Consider the following 14,052-nt stretch of genomic DNA (forward strand, 5'->3'; position numbering starts at 1 on the left):
TGATCATCTGGTAGTTCATAAAACCCAGTCAGAGGACTCTGGTAATCCAATCTCTGTAACAGTGAGCATAAGTACTTCTGGTCAAAATCAGGGAGACAAATTTCATGAGAATTTGAATTCACACTTCATTGAATTAAATTTGAAATGGTCATTTAAATTTGAAAAAAGTTGGCTAGTTGTATTAATATAGCGATCATCCAGAAGTGCACATGTGTATTCTCTGCTCTTTGAGGTTGGCTGGCACCATAAGGCTGAATAGGATCACCTTGTACTGGAGTGTGAGGCTGTGAATGCAAACCTGAAGTACTCTGCCATGGGTATTCATAAAATTCCAAGGCCAGAAGGGACTATTGTGATCGTCTAGTCTGACCTCAACAAAGGCCTGTATACAAAAGCCATAAATCTTCCCCAAAATAATTCCAAGAGCAGATCTTTTAGAAAACATCCAATCTTGATTTTTAAAATTGTCAGAGAAGTGCTCTGCTTTCTCCACAGGGCCAGTTTGTGTTATGCATGAGTACATAGCAGGGCTAATATCAGCCCAAAGCATCTAGAACTAGTTTCCCCATACATTTCAAGTCCTGTCAGAAGGTTAATATAATTATGCAGTGTTGCCAATGCTCACAATTGTTGTGACTAGTACTTTTGGGTGTTTACCTGTCTCAAAAACCAGGATGGGAGGTCCCAACAAACAATTTTTTCTCTATTGCTGTCAGTTGGTCTGGAGCCAGCAAGATGGCTGCCATTTCTCTACAGTCTATCTGCATGTGGAAGTGAGGTTGCTATCTCCCATTGTTTTCAGTGAGACTGAAGCCATGTGCACAGGCAAAATGGCTGCCACTCTATGGTTCAACAGGTAGACAGGACACAGGAACTATGAGGAGCAGCAGAGACCCTGTGAAAGGTGGATGGGGAGGGAGGAGGAGATGGAAGGGATAGAATGGCAGCTCCTCCAGCCTGGGGGTAGAGGTGGGGAAGGGGAGTCCCCTCCAAGAAGCCTCACAGTGTTGCCAAATCACATGAATTGATCACAAGTCACAGGATGTTAGGTGCTAGCAGGAGGATCTGTTATGATGAAAGAAGCTTCTCTGATCCCACAATTTTCAGGCTTGGCAGAGCTGTGTGAAAGCTTTTAGGGTTACAGATCTGCCCTGCCTTCAATATATGGTCCTATAGCAGTGAGATGGTCCTGGAGGCAAAAGAAAGGAGAGTCAGGAAAAAGGAGAATTCCCAAGGAGGAGATACTGCTGGGTCTGGGGGAGGGGAGGGAGTCAAGGTAGTGATAGGGGAACTGCCATCCATTTCCTATCTCGGGGTGAGGAGACAGTATGTCGAGTCTTCCAGTTGAACAGGCAGGGAAAGGCGTGTATGGATGTGCATACGAAAGGATGACTTTTTAACCTGAAATCCTCTCACACACACAGCCAGAAGAGTAGAGGGGAGTGAAAAAGCCCATATGGAAGTAACTAAGAAAAATCATGGGTGGATACTCACTAGTGCAGAAGATAAGTTTCCATCATAAAGCTCCTAGGTTGACAGATACATTTATCAGGACCTTGTTGTTTTGGAAGGCCTCATTCTTCCAAAGTTCAGAATGGAAAGGAAAACTGAGAAGGAACTGTATCAGTTTCTCCCCTTTAGAGACGAGAGGATGTATGACTACTTCCAGAAGGGAAAACAAGGATGAATTTGGAATTTAGTCCCATTCTCACCCCCCACCCCACAAAGAAAGAAACCCTTCTATGCTTCAAAAGAATCCCAGAACAACTACTCCAGGACCTCCTTGTTTAAGGCAAATTTCCTTCAGGCATGGAGGAAACGGGGGGGGGGGGGGCGACGGACGGGAAAGAGGGGGTTTCCACACTATCTTCTGGTTCTTGCAGGCAATCTTGAAGGTTCGTTGGTGTCACACGAAGGTAATATGGCATGGATCCCAATGACAGCTATCTGGAGGGCCTGTTTCTACAGCTTTTTCAGCTCAGTCATGAATGTTTTTGTTCTATAGAACCTGTAGGTGAAAGGGAACATACGTTCTGAGGGCAAGGTTTCTCTTTTTCCTTTGATTCTTTAAGAGGATGGGGTGATCAATTCTCCTTTACCATTCTCTGCCACTTTTGGTCAAGCAAGACTCCAACTAGACATCCATCTTGAAAGGCAGGACCAGGGCCGGCTCTAGACCCCAGCATGCCAAGCGCGTGCTTGGGGCGGCATGCCGCGGGGGGCGCTCTGCCGGTCGCCGGGAGGGCGGCAGGCAGCTCCGGCGGCCCTCCCGCAGGCGTGCCTGCGGAGGGTCCGCTGGTCCCGCGGCTTCGGTGGAGCATCAGCAGGCGTGCCTGCGGGAGGTCCACCGGAGCTGCAGGACCGGCAACCGGCAGAGCGCCCCCCGCGGCATGCCGCCATGCTTGGGGCAGCAAAATCGCTAGAGCCGCCCCTGGGTGGGACAGATGCTATAAACAGTTTTTCCTATTAGTCTTCCAAGAACAGATGCTTACATCCTTTCTCACCATAATGGTGGCAACAGAACATGAAGAGGATTGGTTCCTCCAGTACAGTCAGCAGTAAGGGATGAAGCTGCCGAAGTTTTGTTCTATTGGGCTGGTGCATATTGTCTTTTACATTGGGCTTTTAAGCTTCATGCTTAAAGAAGGGACATCCTAGCAAAGCCGGTGACTGAAGTGAAGGCCTCCACGATGCCAGCATTGCTTCACTCCTTCTACAGAAGCAGGCATTGGCCTCTATTTTAATCCATTTGATCCATTATAATTTTTCAGTAGGCATGACTATTTTGACCTTGCAATCCCATTCTGACACTGGTTTTTGTCCCTGCACCAGAGTTCGGTCTTTTGTTAAAAGACATAATGATATAGTTTAGCAAGTATCACTGGGATGACAGCAGGACAGGTAAATAAAACTAGGTCCTAGTGAAGGTCACAGTAGCTGGGGTGAGATATTTCCCCTCTTCTTGCAGCCCTAAGCATCCCATGCTTGACTTCCATAAGCACATCCCAGGCAGTGATAGACCAGGTGGAAAGTGTCCATGAATGACCTGTAATGGACATAGAACAGCAGAAGAGTCCCTGTGTAGCTAGAGGAAAGAGGCCTGCTTGCTTTCCTCAAGTTATAACCATCTAGTACACCAGCTCTGTGAGCACAGCCATTGGGGAGGGAAGAGGATAATGGTACTTGCTGTCAAAGATGGTGAATGATTAGGAGTGCATATTTTTAACCCCTTGCCCCTGCTACTGAGAAATTTGCCTTCTCTCTTGTTGCTAGATTTCTTTTTTTGTGGTGCAAAGTACCTCACTTTAGTCTCTAAAGTAGTGCTGCCGTACATGCAGTTGGTTCTCTTTTAATACTTTTTTGGCTCTGAGCTAAGCATTCTGTGCTGCTATGTTCTGTGTGGGCCCCAACCCATCCCATAGCTTCTGTATTCTCCTGCTCAGGAAGAAGCCTGTGAGCAAAAAGGCATTTAGTAGGTGCCTTTAGAGGAGAGGGAACAGACTCCTGGGCTTAGACATGGCATAAACAATCTCTTGATTGTTGCTACAGGCTCTTCAGAGGAATGTAAAAACTCTGTATGCAAACCGGGAAAAAGAAAATAGACAGGAATAGGAAAAATGAGGAAGAGAGGTCCATGCAAGACTTCCTCAGAGGCTTTCAACAGAAAATGGTGAAAAGAATGGAGATCTCCTGGGCTGTCCATGTGGAAGAAAATAGATGGACAGGCCTCCCCCGGTGGCCAGGCTAATCCAACAAAGCTTTAGTTACATCAGTCCAAACAGCAGAGGGGCTCCAACATACAAGAGGATCAGCAGACATGCACTCAAAGGAAAAAAGTCTTTAGAACCAATAACTAGTTTCTGCATCTGAAGAAGTATTACTGAATTTAAGATGGACATTTTACTCTGTTTAAATCCACGCAAAATTCAATATGAATCTGATAATTCCAGTGGTTCCAATTTCTGCAGAATTTATTTAAGTCTTATCAGCCCTTTAGGACAATTTCCAAATATAAGCCCATGACGCGTCTTCTGGAGTCTGCAGCAAGCCTCAAACAATAGCCTGAAGAAGTGGTAACATCTGCAATTAATCAATAATGATGGTAAAGTCAGAGTTCAGTTTCTCTGAATTGTTTAATCAAAGCTACCTGTAATATGTTTATCCAGTGTAGTTGATCTGAAGAAGTAGGAATGACATGGGTTTGTATCTAGTCCTTGCTAAAGGACCTTTGTACCCTACAGTATACTTAGCATTGCTTTGGGGTGACTAGAATCATCTGTTTCCATTACCTCTCTTAGGAGACTATTCCACAATTTAGATCTTATCAGGGAGGACGACAGACAGTAAAGTGGATACAGAAACAAAGAGGTTCCATGTGTAGCAATTACTACTACTTTTTGCCCCATTTAAGACACTTAATTTCAGTTTGAACAAGACTTGCTGCCTTTATGTAAGTTATTCTTTGCATCCCATTATTCATCCTATTTACAATGACTGATATTTGATATAATTAACCACTATTTTGTAAACAAGATTTATATTAAACCATTCTTCTGGCTAAAATGCTAATTCAGTACAAATAGAAAAAGTCAATGTTGCATGATCATAGTACAGTACACATTTTACAGCATGTAACAAACTCAGTATTGAGATAAGTTGTAACATTTCAGGAGCAAAGTGATTACAGTAGTAGCATTAACTATCCATTTCCAAAATCTTAAACTGTACTGCATTACATTCAAATCAGTCCCCAATCAGACTGGAGATGAACAGCACATTTATTTATTTGTGTTACAATGAGCAAGACAAGTAAACCTTACAACCAGAAAGGTAATCAAGGGCTCAGCAGCTAAAAGTGATAATTATTTGTATAAGCTTAACAACAACATGTCATGGTTTGTTGAGATCACAACAAGAAAGAAAGCATTTCCCTTTTTAAACAAGTATTCCTAATTTCAGGTTTCACTTACACTTGCTATGAGGCAAAGTCAATGTACTGCATGTCAACATGATCAGAAGGAATCATTTGTGCACAAAGCCTACACATTTTTAGGTTTCCCCCAACTGCTTAAGTGTATAATTCAGTTTTTTTTTAAAGTATAATGGAATCATGACCACTATTAGGACGGGGGGGGGGAGGGAGGGGGGAGAGTTTTAATTTTAAATTAAGGTAAAAGTTAGCATGCAATTTCAATTGCACCGGGCAGGGTCATTTTAAGAAAAGACTTAAACAGCTTCCTTCCATTTTAATCTATCATTTATTGAGGAAGTTATTCTGAACTAGGTAGGGAGAACATCTGAGCCTATTTGAAGTCAGAACTCTACCTAGTTCCTAACTTATATTTTTTTCCAGTTACATCGAGTATTCTAAGATGCTTTGGGAGAAGTCATATAAAAGTGTTAAATACAAATATCCTGTGCCTAGAAAGGAAGCCTCCTTCTTTTCAAGTCTATGGGCATAACAGAAAAAAAATATATCTTGGACGGCTTAAAGAATGGTTGACAGTGGGATACAGTGCTTGAAACCCCAAGAAGATTGCCCCCACTAATTTTTTTTTCAGTTTTAACAATCAATATTTTCATTGTTTTCCCAAGAACTCCAGAGAGTTTATATAGATCACACCCATAAGAGAGAGCAGTCTTCTCACTCTAATAGTAATGCCTTTTAACCCAATTTCTTGTGCATCCTGAGCTTTTAGATTTTTTTCCCCTCTTTCCTGTCATTACTAGCCTGATTCCTTCAAGTAGTTTAGTTTATGCACTCCTCTACTATGTGGGCAACTGGTGTCTACCTTCAGGTTCAGACATACACCAGGATCCCTTGTGTGGCTAGTGCAGCACTTATGAAAAATCTACAACAGCTCACAAAACTGATTTAATAGTTTGAACCCTGATGGTACCTGCTACCATAGCTCAAAGGAAAACACTATCTTTAGGGATGTAGGCGGTCTCCCCTTGTCAACCATGTCTATATCTGGACTACTTATCTGAGCTAGTGAATATCAGGACACTCACCCAGAATTAGTTCCACTGGCTAAAAACAAAACTAGGAGACAGGTAAAGGTGAAAAAGTTACATGCAGAAGAGGAAAGCTATGGAAGAATGGGATTCTGGAGTGGGGGAATGTTTGGTAGAACAATAATCCAATTGGTGGAGACAATGTGACTCTTACTCACCCAGTGGCTAGCAGGTCATTTTTTGGTGCCAAAAACTACTGCTTAACTAAGAACATGCAAACAACTTGTCAGCTACCCCATGTGAGCTAACCTGATTTTATTCAGATTTTGAAGGGTTTAATACAGTAAGTTATATAAATGAAAAAAGACATTTACTATTCACATTACGTCTTTTCACCCTGAGATAATTTTTCAGCCACAGTCACCCAGAAGTATTTGACTCAATGAAGATTTTTTTGGGTGCCTTAAGTTACATCCATTCTGTAGGGCCATCACCAACATCTGATTTATAAAAGTGCTTTTTAAATGGGGCTGTTACCATCTTGAAATTGTAGTTTAATTTTTACTAGCAATATAAAGCAGTCTACCTTTTTAAGGGTTCCAATGAAGCTGAGAAAAATCTGTAAAAAACCATCGCTGCATATTTATTTTAATAAAAGGGCAGATTTATTCATGTTTACAAACAAATTCCAAAAACAAAAAGGAAAACAGGTATGCTACCTACTAACAACCTTTCAAAATGCCAACAGCCCTCATGCTGTATGAAGGATTCTATATATTAGAAAAATCAACACAGTTCCACTCACAATTCACCAAGACAGCACTATGCTAACATGTTTAGACAAAAACAAAAAGGACTAAGGTTCTGATGTATTTTGATTTAATCCATTTTGCCTGAGATAACAAAAGTATTTCAAGCAAGTTCCATCACATATTGATGTCCCGCATTAAACAATCCTCTACTAAATTCTGAACAAAAAAAAGTTATTCAGTAAGTTTCTCAAAATTTTTAAAAATTAAACAGTTGTTTCAAAACCATTAAGTAGTAAATGTATTTAAGAAACTAATTAGGACAGAGGCCATAACTTCATTAGAACACCACTGCTCATGTTTTTACAAAGCATTAGTGTTATCTATTTGGCTATTAGTATTAGCAATTTATCTACAATATTTAACAAAGTAAATTGCAGGCAAAATTTAGTACAGTTTCAATAGAAACACCCTTTTCCTGAAAATACAGCAGTATTTGAAGGACTAATTTTTTTCTCTGCATCATTTATAAGGAAGCTTCCCATCTAAGAACAGGAACAAAAAAGTATCTACAAACCTTGTAAACAGATCTGTATCATTTATAAACATAAATAATCCAAATTATTAACAGCCAACAGCAGAAATTTAAGTATCAATTCAATGATCCAGGGCTTCTTTGCCCTTCCCAGCCCTCCCCTCAAAAGGATCAAGATAAACTAAAGTTCTAACACACTGTTCAGGACCATCATCAGTACAACTGATGATCCGCAGGTCACTTATGCCGAGTTACCGTTTATCTGTCAGAGTTCATTATTATCCCCGCCCCCCAAAAAGCACCCTCAAGTCTGGCAGAAAGCTTTTTTAAAAAAATAAATCTACATTCGTACAAGTGTGTCTTCTGTTGAAGTCCAGGACAAGACTACTATCTTGTCCATCACAATGTGTGAAAAGACCCAGTTTCAATTTGTTTCTTTACAATGCAGCTAGTGTGTTAACATTCAGCTTACAATCAGAGTGATGTTTCCAAACTATGTAGTGGGCTCCCTGGGGATGAAGAGGTAGCAGACTTGTTCATGTCTGTTGTAAGGTGAATTCCACTGTCAACCGCATTGTTATTTTTGTTGGGAGAAGGGGGAGGAGTGGAGTTGCGTTTTGTTGGAGCATCATCTTCAGCATCAGTATCATCAATAAGGGGAATATGAGGCTCAGAATCTTCTATTCTAAACTCAGGATGCGTCATAAAATTGTGAATTGAACTTCGTGTCTCAGGTTTTTCTAATCCTTCATATAAGGAACTACGAAATGCATTCACCACTCGGATCTGTAAACATGAAAGAAATACAAAACACTGTTAGTATGCTGCAGATTTACTAGTAGTGAATATGGTTCTTATGAGTTTGAATCCACAAACAGCTAGACATGAGTGAATCGAATTTGTATGTAATGTAGTGGAACTTGCAATAAACTGTAAAAAATGAGGAGCATTTCAGTAGAGCACTGCCAATCTACAGTTGGAATAAAAATTGTAAAGTGTACTGTAAAAAAACTGAAATGTCTAAAAATTCAAAGTAGTGCTAGAATTATTTCATTGCTTGACGTGGGCTAAATGTTTTCAAAAAATGAAGTCAACATGAAAATTTTATCCAATGTACTTATTCACAAATTCAACAAGTTTTACTAAGGAATGTTTTATTCAACACCAAAGGGAAAAGGCTAAAAAAGTTGGGGCACGCAGGTTTACTATTTCTCATGCTGGGGATTAGGATGTCACTGACTATGAAAAAGCCAAGCAAGTGTTCACCGAATGTCACAATGATTGGACATTTACCAGCAGGACTCATGCAAAAGATACCTCTATAACAGCTGTAAATATTCGAGTATATACCTATTTGCCACAACAAAATACATTTCCCCCCCCATAATAAGTAATATGTTCTGTGCCCCAATTTGTTAAAAGTTGTAATGAATTACAAGTTACATTTTGCAATTGTTTTCCATTATGTGCAAAATTAAGTTTTTCCTGATGCCTTTCAAAAGGCGAAAAAGTTAAGCATTTTAAATGCCTTCACACAAGCTAAGTGGCAGATACAAGAACCTCTTTTTGAGAATAGTGTATGAAAATTTCCAAGACACACAAGTATTGGAATTGCTGCACATTTCAGTATGAAGGCCACCACTGAGATTTAAGTAATCACCTTTATATACACAAGTGTGCATCTCAGATGACAAAAACATACAAGACAACCAACCAATGTGTAAGCTGTCACTGGCTAATTATAACAAATTTTATATATATACACATGGCCACGTCTGTCTTCTATTAAGAGGTCAGTTCTCTGCTTTTGGTGCAGAGATGCACACAAGAAGAGAGTCCAAAAAGCTTCATATATACTGCTGAAGTTGTATGGCTTATGTACCATTTACAACTATTAGGTTCATGACATTAGAAGTGGTCTGTTAATTTGCAATTTAGAGCCAAAAAATGATTTTCTACCAACTTAATAGAATTTGTTACTTAATGAGAAGCTGATAACTTTTACGGAGTGTACATTCTAACAGGTTACAGAACTCTTAGGTAACATGTCGAGATCCAAAAATTAACCTTTGCATTTAGCATCTTTAAGAATTTACTTTAGCTTTGCCATATAATCCCTCAGAGTAAAGTATTTGTTTTGCTAACTGTTCAGTCTGAAATCAAAATCCTTAACTATTAACTTGTAATTAAATGAGTACCTATAAAAATCAACACTAATATCAAATACATTTTTCCAGGCAAAACTGACATTGACAAAAAGGAATAGAAATGCTTCGTCACTTCTGTAGCTCCTTTCACTGAGGTTCTCTCAGCAGTGTAATAGAAGTTGGGTATTATTACCATTTTACCGGTGGAAAATGGATGTACAGAGAGTAAGTAACTTGCCCAAGATCACTGAGTAAATCAGCACAGAACTCTGGAATAATATGCAGGTCTGATTCCGAGTCCTCTGCCTTCATCAGCAGATTCCCATGATCAGCTGGTTCAGTACTATTCAGTTAGGCCCTGATTCAGTAAAGAATTTAAGCATGTGTTTAACTTCAGATGAAGAGTCCCATTAAAATAAAATAACTCAGGTTCTTTGCTCCTATTAATTTAGCACTAAGGCCATTCAGCCATGACTTCCCTTTGATTTATTTTATATAAAAACAGACACGTTCTCACATCCATCATTATAGCACCTGAGCAATAAAAGAATGTACACTGACAGAACCCAAGACATGAGAGGCACTGAGGAAGTGCATGCAAAAACCAATTAACAGTGAAAAGAAAATACAATCTACATACAAGACTGGCACCATTCTGTCAAGGACTGCACTCCATCTAGTCACAGAAAGTGCATTTTGGCACCATCTCATGCAAAGAATCCTAGAGAGCCTAGCTTCTAATGTCTCAAATCAGTAAAGCTGTGTATGTACCTCCCTACAATCAGAAAAGTCTTATTGTTACTGAGTTAAAGGGTTGAGTCCTTACACTAGTTTCAACAAGGAAAGGCCTTGTTACAAATAGTTGACAAGGTATTTAGCACATCTAGGACCACTTATATCTCTGCATTATTAATGACTTACAGCTTTAAATATCAGGGAAACCATGTCTGACTCTGGTACACTTTCACTAGACTTCCTAGACATGTTTGACCATGAAGAATTAAAATTAATTCCTTTTCTTTGACTGGGATCCCAGTATATCAGAAGCATCAACAAAATCTGGTGCATTCAGCAAAATGAGGTCTTTGGAGTCTATAAAGGCACCTCACATGAAGGAATGCTATGGTTGTATTTTTATACAAAAAAGAGTCACCACAGAATCTATTAACCAACATTAGTTTTAAAACTGGTGTGGTTCTAGTTAGAACTGTGTTTTCTTTTCCACCTTAAAGGAGAAGTAGAGTCAGTCAAACAGGTTGAGTTTTGCTCCAAAGATTACATGAGTTCATCCTAATCTCTTATGGCAGAGCTCCACAGCCAGGCACCCCTTCAAGAATGGAAGTATTTAAAATAGAGGCCATCATGGCAGTCACCATAAAGTGAATGATGGTTGCTGATTCATTTCCTTCACGCCTTTCTCAAATGCAATATATAAAGGGAAGAATTTGCTGCAGTTGGCAAGAGCTTTGTTAACAGCACTGAATTTAAAAATAACCCATGAAGGGGGAAAATCCACAAATTACATCAGCATAAACCAATCCACAGCATGTTGCATAAATAACCTCTGCACTCATTCAGCAGAAAACTTTTACCAATTAGACCTAATGTGTATGAGGTAAGCTCCAATATAGCATCTTCATTTTTGCTATGACTGTCTTAATTACCACAAACATTTGAGCCACATTAAGAATGTGTCAAATTAAAAAGAAAGAACATTCAAAGTTAAGGATCCTCCGGTCCCAGTTGATCAGGCACAAGGGTTATTTTTTGCAAACATGTTAATGCATCAAATACATTAAATTAGACTGATCATCTCCATTGTCCGAGCTGAGTGAAGAATAGTACATTTTCAGTTTTAATTAACTGAAGGGTTAAGAGTAAAACCATTAAGGAAATCTGAAAATATAACCAGTTTTTTGTAACAGTGTCCCTTTTACTTCAACTGTTAGTCTAGATCAGAGGTTCTCAAATTGTGGTGCACAACTCACCAATAGTTCAAGGAGCACTTGCTGGCCACATGGTGCCAGCTTGTTCTTATCTCCAGTTGGTAAATCACATTAAAAAATTAAAAAGTATTACTTTTCAATGTAAGTAATGCCATAGCTGCCACAGGGAGGTTAAGGTATCTCAAGGGGGTGGAGAAGTAGTTCTCAAAACACCACTATGATGTGGTCCATAATATGAAAAAGTTTGAGATCCTCTGCTCTAGATATCGATGTGTGGTACATAATTTCACATTGCTACAAGATCCTGCAAAATCTAGGGATGATTGTACAATTCAGAGATTGTATCAGCAGCTTAGTTACTCTTAAATGGTAAAACTGTACAGTTTGATAGAAATGAATTCCCCAGTTTACGTAGACAAAGGTACTGCATAAATATATATCCGGGGAGTATTTTAGAAGACAATTTGGTATGTATTATAAGCATATAAAACATAATTCTGCTGATCTTATCAGGCTCCCCACCATAAAGGCTAAACTATAGCTTGCCCTTACATGCCTACAAAGTGATGGAGTGTTATAAGCACTCCATGCACATTTCCCTACCTACGAGGTTTGCATAAGGGCTGCTCAGAGTTACAGCCTCAAAGCTCAGGGGAACACAGGGTCAAATTACTCCCCAATGATAGCTTTAAAAAAAAAAAAAAGTTAAGAATGGCCGTACTGGGTCAGACCAATGGTCCATCTAGCCAAGTATCCTGTCTTATGACTGTGGTTGGTGCCAGATGCTTCAGAGGGAATGAACAGAACAGTAATCCACCCTGTTGTACAGTCCCAGCTTCTAGCAATCAGAGGTTTAGGGTTGTCTCTCTGAACATCTTGGCTAATAGCCATTAATAGACCTGTTCTCCACAAACTTCTTCTCTTCTGAACCGAGTTTTATTTTTGGCCTTCACAACATCCCCTGGCACCGAGGTCCACACAGACTGTGTATTGTGTGAAGTAGTACTTCCTTATGTTTCTTTTCAACCTGCTATTAATTCCGTTGACCCCTGGTTCTTGTATTGTGAATTGGTAAATAACTCTTCCTTATTCACTTTCTCTACACCAGTCAAGATTTTATAGACCTTTACCATATCTTCTCTCAGTTGTCTCTTTTCCAAGTTGAGAAGTCTCTTTAATCTCTCCCCTATGGAAGCTTTTCCATACTCCTAATAATTTTTGTTGCCCTTCTCTGTACTTTGTTCCAAATCTAATATATCCTTTTTGAGATGGGGCAACCAGAACTGCATCCAATATTCAAGGTGCAAGAGTACAATGGATTTATATAGTGGCATTTGATATTTACTGTCTTGTTATCTATCCCATTCCTAATGTTAGCTTTTTTGATAGTTGCTGCATATTGAGCAGATGTTTTCAGAGAATTATCCACAGTGAATCCAAGATCTCTTTCTTGAATGGTGGTAACCAATTTAGACCCCACCATTTTGTATGTATAGTTGGAATTATGTTTTCCCCATGTGCATTACTTTGCATTTATCAATGAAGAATTTCATCTGCCATTTTGTTGCCCAGTCACCCAGTTTTGTAAGATCCCTTTCTAACTCTTCACAGTCTGCTTTGGACCAATCTTGAGTAATTTCGTATCATCTGCAAACTTTGCCTCCTCACTATTTACCCTATTTTTCAGATCATTCATGAGTATGTTGAACAGTACAGATCTTTTGCAGACCCCTCTATTTACCTCTCTCCACTGTGAAAACTGACCATTATTCCTACCTTTGTTTCTTATCTTTTTAACCAGTTACTGATCCATGAGAGGACCTTCCCTCTTATCCCATGACTTCTTACTTTGCTTAAGAGCCTTGGGTGTTCCTAGCCTCTGTTTGCCAGAAACTGGAAATGGGTGACAGGGGACGGATCACTTGATGATCACCTGTTCTGTTCATTCCTTCTGGGGCACCTAACATTGGCCACTCTTGGAAGACAGGATACTGGGCTAGATGGACTTTGGTCTGACCCAGTATGGCTGTTTTTATGTCTTTCTGAAAGCTCAAATAAACTATATCCACTGGATCACCTGTGTTCACATGCTTGATGAGAACCTCAAAGATTTCAAATAGATTGGTGAGGCATGATTTCTCTTTATAAAAGCCATGTTGACTCTTTCCCAACATATTTTGTTCATCTGTGTGTCTGAATTTTGTTCTTTACTGTAGTCTCAGCCCATATGCCTGATACTGAAGCTAGGCTTAATGACCCTGTAATTGCCAAGGAGGGGGCATGGCTCCTTCTCCACCTTGAGACACTGGCTATCAGAGGTGGGTGCCAGGACAGGATGCTGTGCTCCTTAAAGCAGTGTTGCAAATTAATCCCCTTTCCACATCAGGACAGCAAAATGCTTCCTGGCTGCCCACCAGAGGGTCATGTGGTTGTGTACTACCACTTGCAGAATGCTCTGCTTAACAGGCAGAATGTAACCCAAAGTTTCTTTCCGTATATGGGAAGTAACTAATGAACATTCCCATAGACATCAGATTTTAAAATACAGTGCTGTACTGCACATCCCTATTCCCACAAATAACAGAACGTACTTTGTATTTGTGGCACTTTTCATTTAAAGATTCCAAGTGCTTTACAAACATCAAATTAATTAAGCCTCACAACATCCCTGTGAGGTAGGGAAGGATCCTCATTTTACAGAATGGAAAACAGGTAGA

At 39.7% G+C, this 14,052-nt stretch overlaps 1 protein-coding gene across 2 annotated transcripts in view; it reads right to left on the minus strand.

The window, feature by feature from the left end:
• Positions 1-4,483: 4,483 nt before the first annotated feature.
• Positions 4,484-14,052, minus strand: part of ATP2B1 (ATPase plasma membrane Ca2+ transporting 1) — a 61,170-nt gene continuing 51,601 nt past the window's right edge. The window contains exon 20 of one of the 2 annotated variants that reach the window (XM_044980413.1): positions 4,484-8,028. In XM_044980413.1, coding sequence (XP_044836348.1) covers positions 7,717-8,028 — 312 coding nt within the window. In that variant the 3' untranslated portion in view covers positions 4,484-7,716. The remainder of the gene's footprint in view (positions 8,029-14,052) is intronic. The other variant, XM_044980417.1, reaches the window with a different exon arrangement.

Source organism: Mauremys mutica, chromosome 1, assembly GCF_020497125.1.
Source record: "Mauremys mutica isolate MM-2020 ecotype Southern chromosome 1, ASM2049712v1, whole genome shotgun sequence".
Lineage (NCBI taxonomy): Eukaryota > Metazoa > Chordata > Testudines > Geoemydidae > Mauremys > Mauremys mutica.